At 40.6% G+C, this 26,007-nt stretch overlaps 1 protein-coding gene across 2 annotated transcripts in view; it reads right to left on the bottom strand.

The window, feature by feature from the left end:
- Nucleotides 1-9,190: 9,190 nt before the first annotated feature.
- znf1035 (zinc finger protein 1035) overlaps nucleotides 9,191-26,007 on the bottom strand; it is a 32,829-nt gene continuing 16,012 nt past the window's right edge. The window contains exons 2-5 of one of the 2 annotated variants that reach the window (XM_041987242.1): nucleotides 20,434-20,489; nucleotides 20,179-20,279; nucleotides 18,701-18,758; nucleotides 9,191-18,616 (exon numbers count right to left, since the gene is read on the bottom strand). In XM_041987242.1, coding sequence (XP_041843176.1) covers nucleotides 9,603-18,590 — 8,988 coding nt within the window. In that variant the 5' untranslated portion in view covers nucleotides 18,591-18,616; nucleotides 18,701-18,758; nucleotides 20,179-20,279; nucleotides 20,434-20,489 and the 3' untranslated portion in view covers nucleotides 9,191-9,602. The remainder of the gene's footprint in view (nucleotides 18,617-18,700; nucleotides 18,759-20,178; nucleotides 20,280-20,433; nucleotides 20,490-26,007) is intronic. The other variant, XM_041987241.1, reaches the window with a different exon arrangement.

The following is a 26,007-nucleotide window of genomic DNA, read 5'->3' as shown; positions in this document are numbered from 1 at the left end:
CAGCCACACATTGAAGATTCACACTTTCTCAGACACACACACACAGACCTCCGTCCTTGCACTAGGATGCACTTTATCCACCATGTAAATATTACTGTCTGCTGTGAATTATAACATTTTCTGTAAATATAGAGGTGTTCTTAGATCTTTTATATCTTTTATATTTTTATTTTTTACTTATGTGTACCTGTAGTATTTCTGTTTTCTTGTTTATGTGTGCTAATGCTGAGAGACTCCTCAAAATGTCATTGTGCTTGCGTAATGACAATAAATATCTTGAATCTTGAGTGAAGGCTATGCTGTAGCGATATAATTCTATTTTTGTTTTATTTGACCACAAAACAGAAGTTTTCTTTCTCAAGGTGAGATTTTTATAAAGGCTAAGCAGGTCTTTATGTGCCTTACTTGGAGAGGCGGCTTCCTCCCTGGTCTGCATCCATAGAATCCAGCAGTATGCGGAGTCTGTTGGACCATCTGCATTGGGATGCTGCCAGCAGCATGGCCCAGATTCCTCAGGATGACCTTGGTAGTGATCTTTGGATTCTTTTTCACCTCTCCCACCAACAGCCTTGCCAGTCAAGTGTTACTTTTGACTTCCTACCACATCCTCTGAAATTTTCTACAGAGTGGAGCAGCTTGTAATTATGAATAATACTTTGTATTGTTACCACTGGAACTTGAAGACATTTAGATATGTCCTTTCCTGAGCTGTGAGCAGCTATAATGTGCTGTTACAGATCCTCACTCAGCTCTTTTGTTTTTGCCACTTGCCACAAACCAGCTGCAGAGAGCTGCTACTTTTCACCCGTTGAGTTGTTTAAAACTGATGTTCCTAAATAATCAGGGTAATTAGAGTGCTTTAGAATAGACTGTGACAATTTCTGTCATTGTTCTACGGCAGAATAAATTTAAGGCCAATCATACGCTTCCCTGATGGTATTGCATGATGATAAGTTTCTGCCTGTATTTCTCAGCATTGAGGACACCATTAACCCTGGCCAAACATCCAACTTCATTTGCAGAAATGCAGTCCCAAACTTGAAGGAACCTCCACTGTGCTTCACTGTTGCCTGTAGACGCTCATTATTGTACTACTTTCCAGCTTTTCGGTGAACAAACTGCCTTCTGCTGCAGCCAAATATTTCAAATTTTGACTCATCAGTCCAGAGTCTCAGCAGCAACCCCTGGATTAAGCTGGGATATGTTGGTTATCCTGGCTGAATTTAGCCCTAAGTCAGTTGCATGAAAGCAGCTCAAACTAATCCTGGCCAAGTTACTGTGGTGATTAATCCCCTGCAGCTAGCCTGCTCCAGACCAGGCTAACTGCTAAGGCTAAGATTAATCCTAGCGAGTCACCTGCATGTCCAACGTCAATTCTATGAGGAATTAATGTGTTTTACAGCATGTCCATGGTCTTCCTAAGTATGGCGCGTCATTTTAATCATCCAGTATTAAAATATTACATATACAGTCACTGTACATTTAATCGAAATCTGTTCGTAATCGCAACAGCCTTTTTATATGGATTCGAGTTGTAGTATTATTATTCTATTCTATTCTACAGTCCTTTAGCAGACGCTTTTATCCAAAGCGACTTACATTTGAGAGTAAGAACAACACAAGCATGGATTCAAACAAGATGGACGTCATAATTAAGTGTTAGTCAGACCGCTTTTGAGTCCAGTTAGACCCAGGTGCTGTCGTGTAGTGCTAGTGCAGTGCATATAATCTTTTTTTTTTTTTAGTCATTTTATTTAAATACAGGATCACGATTTCATCACACAATATCAACTTGGTCATAAGTGCATGATTTCATCAGGCCAAGTGTTATATTGCTATGCTAATGAAGACTGCTCGTCAAATTGCTGTCAGAGGTTTTATAAATATGTGTTTTATTGCATTAATTGAGATTACAAAACACAGCGGATGAGGTTACAAAGGTGTATTCAAAGAAATCTGTGACGAGGGCAATGTAGAATATTCAGGTCCAACTCCCCTTCACCTGTTCCCTCTTCATAATGGCTTGCCCTTTTTCGGAGGATGTGCTGGACGAGGAAGCCCGCATCCTCAGAAGAGCATTCAGACGTGAACGAGTCTTCAGGGACAGCTCACATCCCCTGGCCTTTGGAGATGACTATGTCATTGAGAGATACAGATTTTCAGTTACTGGATTTCCAGCAGTTTTCTGAGTGTCCGGCGTTTAATCTCAAGATCCAGCTTCATTCCATGGAGCTTGCTCTTTTTGAGTCAGCTTTTAACATCTGCCAGCTCTATCTCTCTCTCCAGGTGCCCTGAATAAAGCGTTCTGACAGTTTGTGAAGTCTGTAAAGGAAATGTCAATTAGCACAGCAGGATTTGTGCATAACGTAGATGTACTTTAGCCAATACTCACAATGTTATCAGGCCGCTTAGGAGACTGTGCAGCATCCGGGTCCTGCTACACATTTTCTATTAGCACCACATCACTGACTTCATATCCTTCATGGAATAAATAAGCAGGCCAATCCCATAAAACTGACATGCCTCAAGCCTTCTGGACTCCACTGACACAGTCTCCTCATCTGCAGACGTGCATTCTGCAGCTGCAGATGTGCCTTCCCCCTGCCGTATACATGCAGCGAGAGGACTCGGATTAAGATTTCACAGAACATACCAAGCCTGTGATTTCGATACACTGTACTAACCGGATCATCTTCTGGTGGCTCCAAAAGTGTAATTGTGTTCCCAGACACTGCAAGGTTATCCAAAGTCAGACACTATATTATATTTGATTGTGTTCCATGTGCAGTAGAATTGCAATACGTGATGTACCTTGTATGAAGCGGACAGTTTCTGTGGCTGGGACAGAGTCAGTTATTGTCCCTCCCTGGATCCCCTCCATCACTGGCCTCCCTTTATTTAAATGGAGTGCCAGTTCCTCTGCTGGAGTCACATCCTGGCTTGGTGGGCCGCCCCCTGTGCCAGTTTATAGGCCTGTTTTTTAACTGCTACAATCATACAGACATTGAACATGTCAGCAGACACCTCATCTATTCACCTCATTTGTTCACGGTTATCTACTTTGGAGTCACTTACCAGCCTGCAAAATGTTCTTATATTTAATTTTTTCTTGCTGCCAGGTCCTTTTATGGCCAGACAGCTTTGTCCTTTATGAAGGACAGAAAGATAAAATAGATAAAAATGTTACATGAGGAAAATAGATTAAATGACACATTGTGGATAATTGTTTGCATCTAATCATACTCTACATTTCCTGACATGCACCTGCTTGTCACTCTTAAAGTATACAACAGTTAGTGGATTTGAAAAGTAACTTCTTTAATTGTAGCCTAATTATGACAGTTCCAGTGGAGCACTGTTTATTAATTGTACAGTTTTTGACTACTTACGCATTGAGCCGGTCGGCTATTGTCTGCCAGGCTCTCTCGAGTTCTTTACTTATGGCATTGGTATTGCCCTTTTTCCTTATAATATCCTTAACTTCGTCAGAGAACTCCGTCAGGAGCTGTTGTTCAGCGGCCGTGACGTAGGACGCGCGACTTTTATCCATTTTCTCCATCCTGTGAGCGATCGCGAGGTCTGCTTCAGTATGCCGTCCACACGTACTTATCCCAACTATCTTCACCTGGCTTAACCTAGCCGCACCTTCTCATCCTGGCTCAGCAAACGTGCAACCAATTAAGCCAGGATAGGCCGGGCAAGCTAGATCAAGCTGGGCTTGCTTAATCATCCTGGATTTCTTTATTCTGGTTTCGTGCAATACCCCTCCGGTCTTTTTGCTCCTGAAGCAACTTTATTTATTCATTCATTTTATTCAACACACATTTTATTAACACACACCATAGTGCAAACAGCTTTCTTGTCTGGACAGCACTGAATACAAACCAAATATACCAACAGATATCTTCAACACATAAAATCACAGAAAACACTAAGTAAAATAATCCTGCATATAGTATAGAAAAACAAACAAACAAACAAAACACCTCATTGTCAATTTCTGAATAGAACATTTTGCATTATAAACTAATGTAGATGTACTATCCACTCAATTAAATTATACTGCTAATAAATGTCTATTGTAAGTACAACAAAATGCCTTTCTTTCAAGGGCGTCTGTGGACCACTTATATATAAAACCTGTCAAGCTTTGCACAATCATTAATCAAAGTCCTGTGTGTTGAGGCAAGGAAACAATTTATATCTGCAAAACAGAGGCTCTTAGACCAGTTTTGGTCCTCAAAGGCCACTGTCCTGCACATTTTAGATGTTTCCTGCTTCAACACATTTGATTCAGATTTATGGATCACTGACAGGCTTGGGCAGAATTTAAAAAGCTGTTGAGAAAATCTATTTAATTGGGATCAGGTGTGTTGGAGTAGGAAAATATCTAAAACCTGTCATCAGAAATCCGTGCATTAAACCCTTAATTGTGCATGCACAACCAAAATTGTGAAGCATTTCTTTCCCATGCTAACAATCAGACACTTGTAGAATACATTCAACCAGGTTTCTGGATCACAACCACTGAGCTAATGCACACTGTTGGGATGGCAAACCCATACATGAGTGCACAGATAAGAGTGAAGGACACAGCAGAGAGGCGATCAACTCCCAGGTCTCCCCCCTCACCAGACCCTCTTCTGGACCCCAGTGACCACCATCTACCAAGAAATACAGGGCAACCCCTACTCCCCTCCTGATAAATCATCTGTCCTGGCAGAGCAGGGAACGGAGGAAGTGCAAGAGGTTCACGGAGCAACAGCAGAATTCACAACAAAGATAACATACCATGATGCGTTCAGGGTCCTTGCTGTAGTTTTGCTACTACTGACATCTGTTCTGAGATCAAGCCTGGACCCAGTAGGATTCGTGTGTTAGTAAAATAAGGAATCGAACACGATCAACTTGTGGGGTGAATCGATCTAATCTGTTACCTGTACCTTGTAGAACTCAGAATACAACAGAGACCAGTGTAAACTTCATAAAGCTAGCTGTACTTAATGTTAGATCTCTGTCCAACAAGTCACTGTTAGTTAATGACTTCATCATTTCTCACAGTTTAGATTTTCTTTTTCTAACGGAAACATGGTTAACAGAAGACACAAGTGCTACAGTTCTTAATGAAACAGAACACAATAAATGTCGAAACGGGAGGAAAGGGGAAGGAGAAGCTGCCTTATTTAAAGATTCATTCTAGTGCACATAGATTTAATTAGCTGATTTTACTTCTTTGAATATCTTAGTTTTATTTTAAAGGGCGTTTCTAAAATCCTATTTCTAATCATCTACAGACGTCCAGGACACTGTGCAAATTTTATTGCTGAATTTTCTGAATTATTGTCGGTTATCTCTACTGATTTTAACTATTTCATCTAAGCTGGGGATTTTAACAATTACATAGATAACATGACGTATTGTAATGTAAAGGAATTTTCTTCCATACTGGACATGTTTGGTTTGTGGCATCATCTAAAAGAACAGACCCACATTTAAGGTCACATTCTGGACCTGGTTATTTCAAAGGGTGTTGATATTTCTTCTGTTGCGGTCACTGACTTGGCCTTGTCTGACCATTTTTGTATTTTGTTTGATTTACTGATCACTCAGAATGTCCAAACGACCTGCTCCTCGGTTAGGAAAAGGTACATTAATGAAAGAACAAGTGCTAAGTTTGTGGAGGCCATAGCTATGTTACCAGCAACACAGATTCAGTTGATGGACTCCTGGATCATTTCAGTCTGAAAGTCTTGAATGTAATGGATGCTGTTGCACCGATAAGAGTCAAGAGTACCTTGAGCAAACAGAAAACACCATGAAGAAACACCTCTGTGGTCACAAGCCTTAAAAGAGAAAGCAGGAAAACTAAGCAGAAATGGTGGAAAAATAAACTTCAAATTCATGATGAGCTGTACAAACAAAGCCTGCGTAACTATAACAATGAGCTGTGCAAGGCCAGAGAGCTGCATTTATCTGAAATGATTAACACTCTATCAACACCCCATTTGCTATGATTTAAAAACGTACAAATCCTCCTATACAAATAAGCCCAGAGCTCCTTTCCATTGAGAAATGCAACCAATTTGCCAACTTTTTTGCCAAAAATAAAAACAACTAGGCAAAATATTAATTCCACACAGTCAAACAAGAAAACAACTCTGTCTAAAACCTGGAAATAATTCTGATGTTATGTCGCAATTTAATATGGTCAGTTTAAAAATCCTACAAGACATAGTTTGGCATTTGAAATCAACAACATGCACTCTGGACATTATAAGACAGAGGTCTTAGGAACAGAGAGAAAAACAGGATTAGTGAGACAGAGGAACAACGACAAGTGAATATTCTAAGAATAAAACAAACTTGGCTGAATGTATACTGTTCACTACTGGAGTAAACCATGATCTGTTAAAGTGTGGAGTGAAGCCCAGGAAAGAAAACATGCCAGGCTTAATGAGGAGATGAGCTGAGGAGGTGTAAGAACTGCTCAGAGGAAGACACACCCAGAAAACAGCACTGAGGGAGGCAGGAAAACGTGTCAGACCACAACAATGTTACCTGATTACTGTCAGATAAAGTAGCTGGGATTGGGAAAAATGTATCTGAACTCCTGTGTAGCTTTTGGATTCAATAGGTCTTTGATACAGTTCTCCACTCACCAAATAAGCAGAGAACTGTCATCACAAGGACACAACACAAAGGAGGGAGCAGAGGGTTCCCAGGATTCCTGTGGATGTAACCACGGTTAATCTTGCATCTACATGGTGGGGTAATTGAGGTTCTATTTGTGGTTGGTTCATACTGAGACAGCAACTTATGGCTTTTCCTTTGAAAGTGAGATTTTTTACTGAACCTCCCACTTTGTCCACAATTCAGAATGGCAGGGATCTTACTACTTTCTATGACTCATGGAGCACCAGTGTGTTTTTGTGAACTTGTTAAAAGACAGTCACTGACCCATGTTATTGTCCCATAAGGGGTATCCCAGAAGGGTATACTGCAGGGCTACTCAATTCGGTCCTACGAGGGCCGCAATCCAGCAGGTTTTCCATGTATCCCTGCACCAACACACCTGAGTCAAATTAATGAGTCATTGTGTAGAACCTGATCGGCTGTTAGAGCCACCTAATTTGACTCAGGTGTGTTGGTGCAGGGATACATGGAAAACCTGCTGGATTGCGGCCCTCGTAGGACCGAATTGAGTAGCCCTGGTATACTGGTTGAAGCTGTACTGTGCATACTTGATGAGACTGTTTGTTGCAGTATTTATGATGGTATGTCACTTAATGGCTAGAAGCCACCCCTTAATAAAATTATCCTTACAAGATGTCTGCAGATCAAGGACCCACACATCTCACTGACTCACGATGGCCTTTGTAACTCAAGCTTTGAGTCTAGTTGAGACTGCATTCTTCCTTGTTCATCTCCACTAAATGGTCACAAAGATGCATAAAAAACAAAAAAACAAAAAAACAAACTCCCAAACCAGTTGTCAGCAGATCCTCTGTGAGGTTGTGCAGCTATAGGAACTCACCCATTTGATTGAATACTAATACAGTCTTGATAGATTAGTAAATATGGTTGTCAGAAAAATAAATGGCTCTTTGCTGAATAAAAAAGGAAGGTGCTCTAAAAATTGCCTATTGATCATGAAAGTTGTTCTACATTAGTTTCAGTAATGCACTCATTTTAAAAACCTTGTTGCAGTCAATCGTTCACAATGACTAAAGATTGTGTAGTGCAGGACAGTTGTAGGGAAGATGTCCACATTGTTGAGTCCTATAAATATGTGGGTATCGTGTTTGATTCTAAATAGAAATTTGATGTAAACACAGAGTCTATGGTCAAACAAGGTAAGCAAAGTTGGACACTTTCAATGTTTCCAAGTCTATTTATTGTTAATTTATTAAGATTTTTTTTTTCCTTTATCTCTTGGTTTATGGGCTGTCCATGAAGGATAGGAACAGCATGAATTACATTTAGATGATCTGCTCAATGATACTTGGACTCAAACACTGTGGGACAGGTCACAAAAAGGTCAGCCAACACCATCACAATATGGCTGATGTATTTGTGATGATGCCTGCCTGTTGCCACCATCGCACTCCCTTGAGTAAAACAAATACTTTCTCTAAATCATTTATTCCTTTAGCCATCAGACCACTGCATTCTGGAAGTAGTCTTTTCATTAACTGATATTTTAACCTGGATTTTACACTCCATCTGCCTTTTTGTTTACTCATTTTACTTCAGCTTTTTTAAATGCATTTTCCCCCTAATCTTAATTCTGGTATTATCTTTTTGTTTCTGAACTACTGGTGCTGATGTAGGCCACTTTTTTTTGACTGATTAGGTACGTTATGTGGATGTGGGTGAGTTGCAAATGTATTTCCATTTAGGACCAGAAAAATTTTATCAGAATCTGAATCAGCACCAGTGTTTTCTTGCAAACTTAATTCCAATTTAGCAGCATTTGAGCAGGTTCATTATCAATGGCAGAGACGTCAGAGGTTTGGTAAATCAACCAACACTCCCAAACACTTGTTCAGGCTTGGGATTTTTCTCAAAATATACCAAGAATGAGGTTTTAACCAAGCTAGAGGAAGGAAAAGCACACCCTAATTACCACAAACAAATATATATGCCCTGTGATTTAATCAGACCCCCGCCCATGAGGAATTTAGACCATAAAAAGCCCCATTTCGCATAATCCAGAATGGCTATATCGATTACCATAACAGCTTGAGACTATACACCTATAATTAATGCAATCAAGGGTTAAGTAGCCTAATCATGTCTGCTTTGGTTTGATTGGGTGTCTTTGTTCAGTAAACTGATCTAGTTTAACCCCCCCATACACACAAAATAAACCAGCAACCCATTAGCAACCATTCTGTTAGTTTCAAACAGAGAAAACATAAATACATACAAGAAAGACCCAGAAATCTTTTGTTTTAGTTTACTTTACATTTGGACTAAATGCAACAACATTTTTTGTAAAAACAGTTTACATCCTCAGATGGTGAAAAGAAAAATTCAATAGAGCATGTTACCAATGTATGTACAATCTATTTTTCACATAATGCAAAGAAAAACAAAAAAATAAACAAGCATTGACAACCAAAAATAAACGAAATTACAAATGTACTATATATATATAGGGAAGAGTCATATAGAAAATTTCAAAGGATTAAAATGATCAGGGTAGCGTTTATCTTACATATCATCAAGAAAACTGATTAACAGCATTTTAAAATAAACATCAAACCTCAGAAATCTGAGTTGCAATTCAAGACAGTTTCCTAACCAATTTTGTTATCAAACAACCATTTTTTATTGTTGAATTACAAACTTTCAAGAAACTATGGCTAAGGTATTGTATACAAACCACTATAACAGAAATGAAAATATACACAAAAGCTCAGGACAAGATGTGTCATTGTGACACAAGTCAAATGCTTTTTAAGTATACAGTGAGGGCAAAATCAAGGACCTACATTTGATAATAAGTGGAGGTACACAGCCAGACATAAGGCATGAAGGGATTTCAAGATACCTTAGCTATAATAAGAGTGATGAAAGTACATAGTTTGTAGCAACCATTACTGAGAGGAACCAGCGTGAGTCTGTTGATGTTCTTCTAGTAAGTGGGGAAAAGCAAAGGCTTTGTCACATTCTGTGCATTCATATACAACCTCGCCAACATGACTCTCTTGGTGCTGCTTAAGGAGAGACCGCTGGCTGAATGACTTGTAACACATGTCACAGCGAAAATCCCCAGCTTGTTCTTCAGCATGCAGTCTCATGTGCAAAGACAGCTCTTCTGGTGTATTTAATTTTGTGGAGCACTGGCCACATTTGAACTTCGTCCCAACTGGCTGAACTGCAATGTTATTGGCCTCTTTTAGACGATGTCTGCTCTCATGCTTTCTAAGGTATCGCATCTTGGCAAATGTTTTTCCACAGCGCTCACATTCAAACTGCTTCCTATCCTGATGTCGTTTATTTTGATGCTCCAAGAGAGCGCTTTTGGAGGAGAACTGCAGTGAGCAGTCAGAACACTTGTACAAATCCTCTCCTATAACATCAACCTCCTCCTCTTCTCCTGCTGCCTGATGAGTTCGATTCTTAGTCAGGAGATTGGTGAGCATACGCTGCTCCCTGAAACACTTGTGACGATGGAAAGCATCACCATCCAAAAAGATTTCACCACACACTGTGCATTCACATTCAGCTGATGTCAGATGTCGCCCTTCATGCTGGCTGAGCTCATTTCCAAAGGAGAAACTGTGAATTTTCTCTGGCTTGGACGTACCATCGGGATGTGTGGGGAAATGATGAATCAGTTCAATGGGGCTGGGAAAACACTGATGGCAAACTGGACAGATGAAACTGTCTGAAGGTTCTCTGTGTCCATTTCCTGCAACATGGCTCTCGAGATGACTGAGGAAGAGCTGAGAGGAGGAAAAACTACTGTTGCACTGACTGCATGGGTATTCTCTAATAGACCATGATGGCTGATGAGTGCTGCTGTGCTTTTTCAAGTGAGATGCATGAAGAAAGTGTTTATTGCAGTCTATGCAAGAGTATGGTCGCTCTTTAGCTTCCAGGCAACCATGCTCTGAAAGCTCCTCCGGGTCTCTGAAACGCTCCCTGCAAACACCACAGCGATATTTAAACTGCATTGTGTATGCAAACGAGCTTTCAGACTGTTCAGGCTGTTCTGTTGAAACTGATGGTGAGGGGTGGTCACCTGCTTTGGTGTGACTCTTACGATGTTCAGCTCTACTACTCTTGGACTGAAACACCCGACTGCATAAATCACATGGGAAGCTCTCCTCACGGTGGGTAGACATGTGTTCTGCTAGCTGTGTAGCTCCTGGAAAACTGAGCTGACACTTGGAGCAACGATGTGGTCGATTCTTGCCATGAGAATGCTTATGGTTCCGCAACGCAAAGAGAGTCACAAAGCCCCTGCCGCATGTTGGACACTGAAATTCAGACTTGTGCATTCGTTGGTGTTGCTGAAGCTGGGATGCGAGGAAAAAACATTTCCCACATTCTGCACATTCATGTGGCTTTTCACCCAGGTGACACAACTGATGATCCTCGAGGTTTTCTGATGTTGAGAATGTCTTGCCACACACATGACATGGGAAGTATGGTGCCGAGTCAGAGTCACTGTCATAAATTTCATTCTCATCACTTTCACCAGCTGTACTTACATGACTGCTAGATTGCTGTTCACTGTTGCTCTTTTCCAGCACCGTGTTTCCAAAATCCTTCCACTCCTTTGGATGCCAAGTTTTGTAATGTCTAGCAAGTGACTTTTTCACTGCATAGACTTTGCTACAGAATTGGCAGTGAAAAATGACATCTGCATGTTGTGTACAGTAATGCTCGCATAAAAGTGGCCGACTCACAAACCTCTGTTTGCAGAGTTTGCAACAAAATGGTTTATTTATGTCATGAATTATGTTGTGTTTTTCAAAATCGGACATAGTTGGAAACACCTCGGAGCACTCATTGCAAGAATATTTCAGGTTATTTCTGTGAAACCTCATGTGCTTTTCTAGATTTGCTTGACTAGAGCACACCCGTCCACACTTTGTGCATGTATTACACTTTTTCTCTTGTTCTTCTCTTCCATGGTTTTCCAGGTGACTAATAAGTAACAAGCCATCAGTAAAGCTCTTATCACATTCTGAACATTGGTACTGCACAGTTTTCTTCTCCTTTTTTGAGCTACTTCTTATTCCCTCATAATTTTGCACTGATGTCTCCTCTTCCTCTTCTTTGACTTTGAAGGAGTCAGTAGATCTGGTCTGTAAAACCTCAGGACCGGTTGTGTTGGGTTCTTCTTTAAACACGTGTTTAGAGGCATTCAATGCAAAATCAATCTTTGCTTTCAAAGGAGCTTCTGGTTTTTGCATCATCTTAGATCTACATTTCCTGTAGTGATTTCGGAGTACAGTTTTATTCCAGAAGCCCCTGTTGCAGATTTTACAGGTAAAAGGATGCTCTGTGGTGTGTACACGTTGATGACCAGTTAGGCCAGCCTTATTGGCAAAGGACATATTACACACTTGGCAGATCAACAGCTGGGTCGCTTCAGTTGAAACAGTTGCATTTGTTTTACAGATTAAATCAAGTCCTTTTTCACAACTCTCATCCAAAGGTTCTTCTTTGATCTCTGGAATATTGGACAGAAGTTGTTGTAGGGGGGCAGCTGACACAGAGGGATTCATTGTTTCCAGCTTGTGTGTGCTCAGAAAATGCTCCTGTAGCTGTGAAAAGAGCAAAAATCGTGAACTACAGTATGCACATGAAAAGCCTTTTGGTGGGCTTTGAGGGGTTTGCTTCTGGCCCTGGGAAACTGTTGGGGAGGCCTGTCTTGAAGCGCAAGCTTTTTTGTGATTTTCAAGCTGGCTTTCAAGGAAAAATCCTCCACATCTGTCACAGAGGACTTTACTTCGCTTAAGTGTCTTGGGGCACCTTAAATAATGGCGCTTCACATAGTCCTTTCTTATAAATCTCTCTCCGCAATACTCACAGGGATATGGCTTCTCCCCTGTGTGCAGACGGGTGTGCACACTTAGTTGCCAGCTGTTTTTAAAACTACGGGGGCAAAAACCACACACATATTTAAAGTTTTTGTTTAAGAAAGGTTGAATCCTCAGTAGAAGTCGACTTTTTCCACCATCAAGTGGTCTGGCTGCATTTTCTGCTGGCTGACCAGCTCCGAGAGGCAGAAAAGCATTCGTTTCACTGGGGGGCCTTCTGCACTTCCTCATTTTCCTGTGCTTTTTCAGAGTTTTGTCATGAGAGAAAGAGGCGCCACAACGTGTGCACTTGAATGGCTTTGTAGCATGAAACATGGTGAAGTGTCTGGAAAGTTTAGACTGAGTTGGGAAGCTCCTCAAGCAGACTTCACAATCAAATGTCTCCTGCTTTTCAAGAGGCTTAACGTCCAACTTACTTTGCCAGCCCATGCCAACATCCTCCAAACTGATTTTGGGGATTCTGACCTCCAGTCGTGTCTTTTTTATTTTGCAACGGGTCTGATGAACTTTCAGATGATCGTACCTTGAAAAACAGCTGTCACAGGCTTTACAGCGATACGGTTTCACTTCATTGTGTGTCAAAATGTGATATCTCAGGTTTCGTGCTTTTGTGAAAGTCTTGGTGCAGAATTTACACTTGTACTCTACTTCACCCTTTTGGAGGATTTTTTGGGTCTCCTCTCTGAGAGAGTCCATCTGTGTGGCGGCTTCACTTTTGGTCACTAACTGTCCAGCTTTGTCAACACCATCACAGAAAGCTTCATGTTTAAAACACAATGTCTGACTTCCAAATCTTTGACCACAGCGCACACATGAATAGGGTTGCACACCGGTATGTGAAACCAGATGTCTCAGGTACAATGATCTGTACCTGAACTTTTGCGAACAATAGGGGCATTTAAACTGTAACATTATGGTTGCATTGGACTTTGAAGGTGTCTTGCTGACATTCTGACTTGCCTGTGAAGAGGCTTGCTTGAAATTGCTGGGAGTAAATTTCTGAACAGCGGGGGGGTTTGAAGCTTCACCACACTCTGCCTGATGTCGACCTATTCTGTTAGGTCCAAAGTACTGTCCACATCTTGAACACAAATGGAGGGCATTTTTCTTGTGGGCAATGAGATGCTTTTGCAAACGGTCCTTTTTACAGAACCTCCTTGGACAAATGGAACACTGATACGGTCTTTTTGTCTTACAGCTGGACTCCTCTAAGGCAGCTTCCTGTGTCTGAGGAGGCACACACTTCTGAGTGTGAAGTTGGAGGAACATTAATCGGTAAAACTGTTTACCACAGCTGGTGCAAGAAAAAGGTTTATCTCCTGTGTGTTTGACCATATGACGCAGCAAATAGCGGCGACTGTTAAAATTAAGCTTGCAAAATGGACACTGGTTTGAAGATGAGCCCGATATGTGTGTGAGACAGTGTTTCCTCAGTACTTGGGGATCATCAAATACTTCTTTGCACAAGGAACATTGTACCTGTTTTGGTTCATTCGGCTCTTCCTCTGTTTCTACAGACTGTTCTGACTTTGTTGGCATTTCCTCCTCAGACTGCTGTGCCTTCTTGTGTTTATTGGCATGGCTTTGAAGATGTCTAAGTAGGTATACTGGATACTGGAACTGTGCTGAACAGTCTGGGCACTTAAGCATTCCTTTCTTAAGGTGGGAGCGCCTGTGCTGGAGCAGTTCTGCAACAGTTGGTAGAATCTTTTTGCAGACTGTGCACTGTATCCTCTTCTGATGAACAATTTTATGTCCTAACAAATGGGTACGCTTCTTGAATCCCTTTCCACATTCCAAACAGCGGTACGGTCTTTCACCACGGTGATTGCGCTCATGTTTCTTCAAGAATGTTAACGCATCAAAACATTTTCCACAAAAGCGACAGCTCAGAGCAGGTTTTGCAGTTTCGTCAGATGGTTTTGCGTGAACAGTGCTCTCTTCAATCTTTGCTGAACTTGGAGTCTCTGGTTTTGACATTAAAGACAATACAGAATTTCTATACTTGAACATCTTTCCAGTGAGTTTAAACAATTCATGCTTCTTCATGTGTCTATACTTCCCAGAGGGATGACAAAAAACTGCAGGGCACTGATTGCATTTGTAACGTAGTGTAGACTTGGAGGTTGTTAAACCTGGGAGTGCTAGTTTTTTTTGTTTATCTTTCCTTTGTACTTTCTGCACATTTACCATTGACTGGGCATCATGCACGTCATCATTAGACTGTGGTTTCTGCTCATATTCCACAGTATTCTGTGGTTTAGTCTCTTCCCATGACTTTGCCCTTTCTTGTGCAAGTCGATTAAGACACTCTTTCAGGCAAAGTGCTTTAATGTGTCTGTATCGGTTTGATGGTAATGTGAAGGCAGCTGTGCACAAGGGACACACATATTTGTCACCAACTTTTCCCTTGCCACCATATGTAGCATTCCTGACGCAGTCACGCAAATGTCGAGCTCTGTTGTAGGAGTACTTGAAAAGCCGTGGACAAAGAGGACATTTATATTTTCCTCTCGGCTCATGTTTGCCTGCGGTATGCTTACTACTATCATCTATGAACTGATTTGTTGTAATAGCCATTTTCTTTCTTTTGTGCACATCATAAATGTGCTTTTTGGCCTTCCTTGAAGAGGAAAAGCTTTTACCACATATATGACAAAGACTTCGCTTGGAGATGTCAAAAAGCTTTACATAACACTTCTTCATGCTTTCATCCAAAAGGTTTGGTGGCACATCTTTTTGTGGTACATCTTCTGGTGGTGGCGATTCAGTTTTGCAAAAATTTGCATCAGAATTTGAAACTGGCAATTGGGATACCTTGCATCTTTGAGGTACACTTTTGTGCCTTCGCAGTGAACTAGGTTGTGCAAAATACAAGCCACATTCACTACACCTATACGGTGTTTTGCCAGTGTGAGTCCTCATATGTTTGACGAAATGAAGTATTTTTGAAAAAATGAGTCCGCACTTCTTGCACTTGTGGCGGCCCTGGAATTTTCTCTTCTTCAGTGGGACAGAATTAGAAGAGATGCTCGGTCTTTTGTTGACCACACCACAGAAATGCTTCTTGCCGTCTTCACTGCTCATCGGATAAACATTACAAGTTCGGCAAAACTGAAAATTGATCATTGGATGGCAACTGTGGTGGTGTTCAATTAGATGGTCTACATTTTGGATAGTGAACTGGCAATCTGTGCAGTGGTAGGAGTCACTCATTGCATTTGCTGGTTCTAAGGTGCTCAATACCACAACAGGAAGAAACAGTTTTCTCATTTGGAAAGAAGACTGGAGTTCAGATGCTGCTTCCTCTGGATGATCCAAACTGTTTTCTTCAGGCCTGATCACATATGTTTCTTGATATTGACTTGAGTCAAGATTTGTTTCGTCAGAGTCACAAGAGTCTTCTCTTGACAGAGGTTCACCATACAGTGGGTCAGGCACTGACTGGTCCTGTGTGAAGGAGTCCAACTCATCAAATGACTCTCTAGCATTTTCAAAAACATCTCCCACAGGACTTTGTGGCTGTTCTGCTGTGAGACTTTCATGAGGTGATTGGTACTGGTCTGGTAGGGAGGTTGTATTCACATGATTTATTGGACTCATCCATTCTTCCTCTAAATGTGAATCTAATTCACTGCTCGAGGTATTTGATTGTAAGCAGGATTCTAAACTACAGTGAACACTTTGCTTGTTGGAGTCAGCTGTCACAGCTTGACTACTATGTTCTGCATCTGCAGGAGAGGATGTACTTGTGCTCTCAGCTGGACCTGTCCATTCCTTTGCAAGACAAGGATGCACGTCTGTATCCACATTATCAGGCTGTAAGCAGGATTCTGGTTTAGTTGTCACACTTTGCTTTTTCTCATCACCTGCATCAGGAGAGAGGTGGTCAGTTTTGGCACCACTGCAATCTGAAGAGGTTTTTGGAATTTTCTTTTCTTCTGGACTTGTGTGTTTGTCTGGGACTGAGAACTGTGGCTCTAAGCAGGATTCTGGATGATTTTCAACCCTTTCATTGTTCTCGTCACCAATATCAGAAGAACAATCACTACTGACATTAGGGGCACTACAATCTGGATTTTTTGAGATAATTGGGGCCATCTTCTCTAATGGGCTCATTTCCATTTCTAGACTAGGGGAAATGCTTGTGCTTGACTGATGTGGCTCTATACAGGAGTTTACACAAGCGTCAACATCTGGATCATTTTCATTAGAAGTATCCTTTGCTATTTTATTAACAGTGACAATGGGACCACTACAATCTGAATCTAGGGAAAGCACTGGTGTCTTTGCGTCACTTGTCGATTGTTCATGTACGTCAGGATTTGCCCCTGGGCTTGTACCGTGCGACTGCAAGTCAGACTCTACGAGACTAGTGACACCTTCCTTGTCATCATTAGTATCTTTAGAAGCACAGTCACTAATGTCTTCTGGGTCACTACAATCTAGTGCTAGAGAAAAATCTGTACTTTCCTTCCATGCTGTATTTGCAATTTCTTTATCTTTCTTAGTTTCACTATCTATATTTGTGTCTTTTTTAGCATTTGGTTGCAAACAGGACTCTGAAAGGACTGTAACACTAACATCACTCAAATGATCAGCTCTTATCTTAGCAAGGCTTTCACAGCTGTAGTCCTGAGATACACTTTCACAAGATTGTTGCTCAGGCAACTGCAAGCTGGATTCACTGTCATGACTGTTAACATGAGAGCAGTTATTCTGTTCCTGACTGTCAACTTCAGATGTCAGCTCCTTGATAACTGGTATGTCGGAAGATTGGGAGGTATTTTTCTGGATTTCTTTCTCCTGAAAGCCAGTTTCTATGTTTTCAATTTCACAATTAATGATATTGGGAATTGGGGATTTATTCTTGAGGGAAATTTCACTTTCTGGTGAACACATTTCTTCTCTTTGCCTTTTTAAGATAAGAGCATTTCCCTGCAAATCTTCATTTACAAGTCCATCTTTACCATCAGTTTCAGAGTTTGGATTCCCGGCTCCCTTGTTTTTATTCGTTATTTTGTAGAGGATATTTTTATCTGCATCACCTTGCTCATTGCCAAATGTAGCTGTAGCAGCTGATATGATCTGCTCTTCCTCCTTATCCAGTGGATATTGTTCAACTCCAGTCAAGTTTTCACTCATTGAGTAATCTGGATATGCACATTCTTGAAGATTTGTCTCCATGTCTTGCTTTTGTTTTTGATCTTGCAAACCATCAGTATCATTCCCATCATAGATGGTCTCATTCTCTGTAGTTGCCAGCATAAAAGAGGTAGTAGTCGAGGACTGATCAGGTCCAGCAAAAGGTCTGATTGCTTTTTCTGAACTTCCAATCTTTTCTTGCGCACATGATACTATGTTTTCTCCCTCTTTCACATTTGATGGAAAGTTTGTCTCTGATGTATTGGCACACGGGCCATCATTCAAGAAAGGTATACTTCCAGTCTTACTGAAAAAACATGCCAATGGGCTCTCTCTTGAAAGGCAGTCAATTTTTTGTTTTGAAAATAAGCCACAGTCCATGAATTTACATGAAGGCCTTGTTTCACTAGCATCTGTATCTGAACAGCTACTGACATCTGAGTAGTTTGCAAGACATGACGTAGGTAGCATTTCACAGTCTTGTTTAAGTCCTTGTAAATCAGGTGCAAAAGGTAAAGAAAAGGTTCCTGATGCTGGTGTTCTTTCTGTGCCAAAATTTGAGATCTCACCATTTCCACATCTTTGCAGGTAATCCTTTTCCAGGTATTCTCCATCAGATCGCCATTGCACTTCACTGAAGTTTTGATAATTGCAGTCTGAACTTGAATTTTCAGTACTGGTGTTTGTGCAACTGTTCACACTGAAGCTTGAATTTGGTAATGGGGCTTCCTGCGAAGCAGCTGTGCCTGAGAATACAGTATGTCCGGTGAAGTTCTCTGCATGTTGGGTAAAAGTTCCCTCAAATTCTGCTGTCCTCAGAGTCCCAGGATCCGATGAGAGTGGTGGGAAATTATGTAAGTATGAATTCCACCCATGAGCCATTCTCTACATGGACTGGAAAGTACAGCCTGAAAACACATGGAAGCACAGGATCCTTAGAGAGAACTTGCACTCAATATCATAAAGTGAAGAGAAGAAAAGAAAATCCTTACCTTTCCAAGGACATACAAGCACAATCCAGGAGGAACTGTATCACATCTGATTGGGAACCTGTACAGAAAATGTAATCATTACTTTTTACATTCCGCAAGCCACAGAAATCTAAAATTTTATTTAAAGATATACAGACTTCGACATTTTAGGTAGAAGGTTATTAGAAAAAAAAAAAGAACTAATATCTTTGGAGATCTGACTGACAACCTGTAACTCAAACTGATGAAGTGATATGTTTTGTTACTTAAAACCTTTTGATGTGATACCAAACAATATTATGACCGGACTGTAAGTCAACTTAATTCTATTTATAGCAAACTGAATGGTGAATGATCAAAAGACCTTTAAGGCTCCGTAATAACTGCTAAGCAAGTTCATGAACTTTACTGTGCCTGTGTGATGTACACTGATCATAGAATTTGGTTAAACTGAGTAACTAAAGAAGTGTGTCTTTGGTCAGGGAGGTGTCCAGGAGCTCAACAGTCACTTTAGCATCACTCTGCAATTCTGGTGCTAATTTTGAGTCAGTGCTGAATTTTAAACTAAAACAACTAAAGCACCTGCATCTGGACAATAAAACTGGTGCCCAAGTTTTTGCTGATTTGCAGCTTAAGACCAATTTATGCTTCACGCAGAAGACGAATACGCAGACAGACGGACAGTTTTCGTCCATCCTCTGCGTCGGTTTGCTCATGTAATTTGGTCCATTTTCAGGGAGTTTAGCTATTTGTCGCTTGATGCAGAAGATAGAGCAATACCACCGGCACAGCTGATATGTGAGCAGTGAAAAAACAAACCAGGGAAGAAGAAGAGGATCAGGAAGGGAACACAAAAGCAGATGAAGAATGAAGACAAGCACAACAACTGTAGAAATTGTGCAAGTTTTTGAATAAAGAGTGTATGCGAGACAATATGTGTGTTTAGGGTGTGTTGGGCAGTTGGAAAAAATTTTATAGCGATGTATTACCGCCGCCAAACACTGTCTGAAACTGACATCAGCTCGTGTGAGTGAACTCTGAACTTAGCACAGCCCACTAGTATAAGAATTGACCTAACAACCATGGCTACACAAAAGACGCATGGAAGTATGAGGACGACAACGTTTGAAAAGGAGCTCACTATTTACACATGTAAAGGAGCATAAATGGGCCTTAAGAAGTAAATATGCCCAGCACCTGGTTCAAGTTTGTTGTTAAAACAGTATAACAAAGATTAGGAAGTCATACACGAAGGAAAACTGCAGTGTCTGAACAAGCAAAAGTGTATATAAACAGACCATGACGAATACTTTCTTCAGTTATATAGTCATTTATTCATTCTCTATACCGCTTTGTTCATTACAGGTTGCGGGGGAGTGATCACGGTCAGAAAAATCCATGTTCACCAAAGTGAATGCATACTCTGACAACACCGAAGTGTGACTGTGAAAGATTGAGACAAAAACATGCAAGATCAATAGGGATTGACTTGTTTATACCTCTGTGCCTTGAAGGTCTTTTTCTCTTAAATTATGCTGCTGTTTAGTCCTTCAAAATGTCGAGACATTCTGAATTTTGTTGGACTCAATCTGGGAGAATGCTAGGTAAAAAAAAAAAAAAAAAAAACTCCATTAATGAAATTGAATCCCAAAAAATCTATGTGATTTTTCCTCCTTTAATTTATGGAGGTTTTCTCCATAAATTAAAAAAAGACAGGAAAACAAAAAACTGACAAATGTTAAAGATTTCTTTACCTGTTGGTAAAATGTCTGCTGGCATCAAAGTCTTGAAGAAGTCAAAACTGGGCCATCTGTAAAAGGGAAAGAGATTTTTATTACTTGAACTAGTACAACTAATACTGCTACTGCTCATATTGCTGTCAAATATATCACTCTTCAAATCTATCATGAAGAGTAATAGAGGTTTCATTAGACCTAAAAAGAAGAGTAAAAGCGATGATTAGAATTATAAATGATTTAAAAGGTAGACCAGATCTTGAATAAACTTTTAGTGAGATGAAACTAAAAATCCGTCTTTATCAAAATAATAAAATAAACTAATGGACACACCTTGGAAAAAATGTAAGTGTAAACTCATTTGTTCGGAGTCCACAACTGTTTAATTATCTGCTTGGCCAGCAGTGGCCTGGCCTCAAATGTGTATCAGAATACATAGTCAGATAAAAGAGACACTAGAGCTGGGTATCGTCACTAATTTCCTGAATCAATTCGATTCACAGCAGCCAATTTTGATTTGATTAAATTTGATTTGATATCGATTCATTTACAGCTTATTGTGTAACACCACTTATTTTTCTTGATTATTAAAGGCATTCTCAGATAAATATTTTTATAAAACACTGAGTTCATTTAAAAATCAAAATCAGTTATCTGGAAGTAATCAGATAATTGTAATAATCTGATAACCTGATCACCTTGTTATATGTACCATAGACACATTATTTGTAGTACGACAGTCACCTTGTTTTAAGAATACTTGTGATAAATCGTTTTAGAACTCTGAGCCACTTTTAGGAAAGGGATCCAGATGCTCAGTCCCATGACTACAATCATCTAGTCAATGACTGTAAATCTCAACCTACTCGTCTGTCCTTTAACAGTCTAAAGACAGATTGGCTATTGATTTATGTCAGGGGTCTGCAACATTTACAATCTAAAGAGCCATTTTTCCCTCAGCCCAGCTAAATAAAGCTTTTTACGAGACCTGTTGAAAAAATAAACATAATTTTTTATAAATATCTACTATAGGAAATTTTTCACTTGTGAAGAACCTCATTATTTTAAAGCCTAAAATAAATAACAAAGAAAAACATGAAACTTTTGCAAAAAGAGGATGGACAGACTTTCTTTTATGGGATATATATGTATGTATGTATGTATGTATGTATATATATATATATATATATATATATATATATATATATACACATATATTGCATTGGAACCATAAAACTAAGAGGAGGAAGATTTCCGCTATATAGACTCAGCACGCTCTTCCTCAGCACCGGGAAAGCCAAATGTTACTGCCAGTTTTCCTGCTAGTAAGACGATCCATTCACAGATTAATGGTTAAAATGTACATCTAACCTTACATCATCTAAATAAAAAAAAAAAAAAAAAAAAAAAAAAAAACACCAGAAGATCAGTGCTTGTGGCTGTGCTGGTGTCAGCGATATGTCGGTAATGACCTAGATCCTCCGGGTTCTCGGGTAGAACTGGTGGCGGTAACGTTACCAAGCAACCCCAAAAAAAGTTTCAGGCTAACAGGCTCAGTTCTGCATGGCTTCAATACAATAATGGTAACAGAAACCGCACAATTTAATGTACCACCAACTGTGCGTCGCAAGTTGATGTTTCTACACAGCAGCTGTAACGAAAACAGGCCAATTCAGAAGCACCTTGCAGTGTGAAAAGTAAATTAACAGGCTTCTTAAAACTTTATAGCAGGGGTGTCCAAAATCGGTCCTCAGGAAAGCTTTTCTGCAGATTTTCCAATATTTCCTGCTTCAACACACCTGACTCAAATGAAGTAGATCCAACAGCCTATTAAGTTTTGCACAATGACTCATCAATTTGAGTCAGGTGGTTTTGGAGCAGGGACACATTAAAAACCTGCAGGATTGTGGCCCTTGACGACAAGAGCTGGACACCCCTGCTTTACAGCACATAAGTACGAGTATGTCTGAAGACAAACAAAAACCAAAACAAACAATAGAAAAAAAAAATAAATAGATGTTATCCTGTGGTTACGTATTTTTACATCATGGCCAAGGATTAGTAATGCATGGAACAAGATCATTAACTAGTGGCCACGCGTTAGCTAAGCACATATTATGGGCATTTATCCTTTAGTTTGATTGGACTTTATTGAATTGTAACTGAGTTACCAAACAGTTTTAGTACCAAACTAAAAGCACTTAGAGAGCGCAGACCTCCGACAACCCATTGTAATTTATATTTTTCCTAAGATTGTGGGGATTATTTTTGTTTAAAGCTCTAATGGCAAAATTATTCTCATCTCCATATAGCAGGGGTGGCCAACGTCGGTCCTCGAGAGGCACAATCCTGCAGGTTTTCCATGCATCCCTGCAACGACACACCTGACTTAAACTAATGAGTCATTGTGCAGATCCTTATAGGCTGTTGGATCCATTTAGTTTGAGTCAGTGTGTTGGTGCAGGGATGCATGGAGAACCTGCAGAATTGTGGCTCTTGAGGACCAATGTTGGCCACCCCTGCCCTATAGTAAAGAATACTTTCTGGATTCATGCAGTGATCCGTATCACCCCCAAAATCTAATAGCTTATTCCTTAATTCCATTTCTGATATTTCCTGACCATTTAAATCAAAATCCATCCATACCTTTTTGAGTCGTGTTGCTAAAAGACAGACCAATCTTTTTTCTCATCTGGTTAAATTGATGAAAGAGAAGGAGTATCCTTCTAGAAACACCAAGCTATGGTACATATATAAATGAAAAAGGTCTGACAGAAACGCACCAAGAACTTACAGATACACTTGTGAAAGATATTGACATATCTGTGCTTAACGACCTGTGTACACCACGTAACTCATTAAGATGCACATATTATAATCAGATTTCACGTGATCATGGATTCAGCATGCAAAGGAAGATTAAAAAACAATCAAGAAATTCACTGAACAACACAAACCTTATTAGTCTGACACTTATTTTCAGAGCTTGACCCGTGGGCTACCTGCAGGTCAGAGGTCGGCGAGCGTCCCTATTCCCCACCATCTGAGCCAACTCACCAAACAGGTGGTGATCAGTTGACAGCTCCGCCCCTCTCTACACCCCAGTGTCCAAGACATTTGGCCGCAAGTCCGATGATACGACTATACAGCTGATCATCGAACTGTGGCCTAGAGTGTCATGGTGCCAAATCCACACTATTATGCCTTAAAATGGTGTTCATTATAGACCATCTGTGACAAGTACAGAACAACTGTAAACACCACTTGGATTCAGATCAAGGGTGGCTGTTCCTCACAATCATGCCTCTGCAAGTCTGACTGTCATTGTCCATGTGAGCACTGTAGTGCTCCAGGAGAAAGAGGGAATTCCTGGAAGGAGTGCTCTCCAACACTTCATCCAAGGACTCCAAAAACGGTGGGTACTCTGAACTGCTGTTCCATGTGTAGGCACAAACAGTCAGGACCCATCCCCCCACTAAAAGGCAGAGGGAAGCTACCCTCTTTTCAAATTGGGTAAACTCCAATGTAAAGGAACCAAGTCGTGGGTCAATGAGTATGCCCACAACTACTCTGCACCTCTTACCAGGAGCAACTCCAGAATGGAAAAGAGTCCAACCTTTCCATGAATCCAACTATATCTACCCTGGAACCGCTTAACCTCGCACATCAGCTCAGACCCCTTCCCCGCCAGAGAGGTGACATTCCATGCTCCAGGGGTCTAGACTAACTTTAAGCATAATTTTTTAAAATAACTTCTTAGCCACCACTGAATTTCTAAATGAGAATTAATCCTGGTCAGTTCAGTTCACGTCACACAGACAGGGGGCTGCAGCATTCAAGTCTCATCCAGCTTTTCCGTTTTATTTTGCACAGGCCAAGGATCAAACTGCCAGAGCACCCCTCTTTGGCCACTGCCCAACTTGCACTGCACCCAACTCCTATGGCCCCTCCCAAAGGTGGTGAGTCCACAGGAGTGGGGGGCCCATGTCACCTTTTTGGGATGAGCCCAACCAGGTCCCACTGGCAACAGACGAGTTACCAGGCAATTGCCTCCATGACCCTCCTCTAGGCCTAGCTCCAGAGGGGTCCACACTGACTCGTGTCAAGGCAAGGGAAACTGGGCTTCAAATATTTTATGCATCATAGGGGTTGTCTGAGCTGGTTGTCCCTGAGCTGCCACCTTACTAGGGTGGAGGGGTAGCGAGTCCCGATGATCCTAGGAGGCTGTCGGAGGCTGTTCACCCCTGGTAGGGTCACCCATGGCAAACCCAAAGTCTCTATGGGAGGGACCAGACAAGGTGCAGCTCAAACAAAACCTAAGAAGAGCCATGATAAAACACATAATACACACAGGGGCTGAGTTATGACGAGGGCAAAACTGCTGCGCTATTTAACATTTGCTGCGCAGTTTTGCTCTGGTTATGTTTCTACGATTAGCGCCTGATCTATTAAGACTGCTCCTGTTATCATTTGCGGAGCAAACAGCAGTATTTAAATGAGGATTTAGCGGCGCTGTTTGCTCTGTCATGTAAGGTTCTGGAGAGCAAGGAAACCGCAAACGCAAAATTAACTTTTATCCGATAGAAGTTGAGACAAATAAAGGAGACAAATAAAAATATTGCGGAAGTCGAGGAAAAAAATCTAAATGTCACCAGAAATGCTGCAATATAGTTTCATATTCAAGTTCAATTTATTTATAAGGCACACTAACAACAACCTTTAGGAACCAAGGTATTGTACATATAAAAACATGCAAGGAACAAATAAGAAATAATAAAGGTTTAAAAGCTATAAAGAAATAATAATAATAATAATAATAATAATAATAATAATAATAATAATAATAAAAGACAGGCATGATAAAGTCTTTAAACTTATCCAGCAATTCTAATATTGCAACGCTGGATCGTCTCCACAATCCTCTTCTCTGGCATTCTAAATATATTAATATAATAGAAAAAAATGCATTATCTTAGTCGCCTTTCATGGTGTCTGTGCCTCCTCCTTAAAATTATTACTGCAGCCATTGCGCGTATACTGTTGTGCCAATTAGCACCTGCTTTTCAGAAACGCTATTTTTAGAGCAAACATAAACACCGCAAACTATTTGCGGGCTACATGAATCCCACTGCTGCGCAAACCAGATTTATTTGCATAGTCTCCTCCCACTAATGTGCACTTTCTGGCCGGAACACCCATAATGCATATGCAGTAGCTTCAGAAACGCAAAGTGGAGAGCGGCGCAGTTTTGCCAGGATAACTGACGCAGTTCCATGTTTGCAGCTTTGATAGATAAGCTTGGGCCGATTTTAGCGGAGCAAAGCCGTCTGCACCTGTTTTAGTACACGCAAAGCGTTAATAGATCAGGGCCACACAGTATATATATATTTTTCCCAGGCAACTTTTGTCTTTACTTTACTTTAAAGCAAATAAACAACGTGAAATGATTGTGTTCAAAGTAAAAACCCTTCAGACTATTAAAAGAACCAAGGTAGGTACCGAACCATGATTTTGGCGTACCGTTCCACCCTAAGTTTTTCACGGTGTAAGCCTTATGTATATTTAAGAGTCTTACGTATATATCGCTTCGGT

Source organism: Melanotaenia boesemani, chromosome 6, assembly GCF_017639745.1.
Source record: "Melanotaenia boesemani isolate fMelBoe1 chromosome 6, fMelBoe1.pri, whole genome shotgun sequence".
Classification (NCBI taxonomy): domain Eukaryota; kingdom Metazoa; phylum Chordata; class Actinopteri; order Atheriniformes; family Melanotaeniidae; genus Melanotaenia; species Melanotaenia boesemani.
The sequence above is the reverse complement of the archived record's forward strand: the minus strand, read 5'-3'. Positions and strand labels throughout refer to the sequence as shown.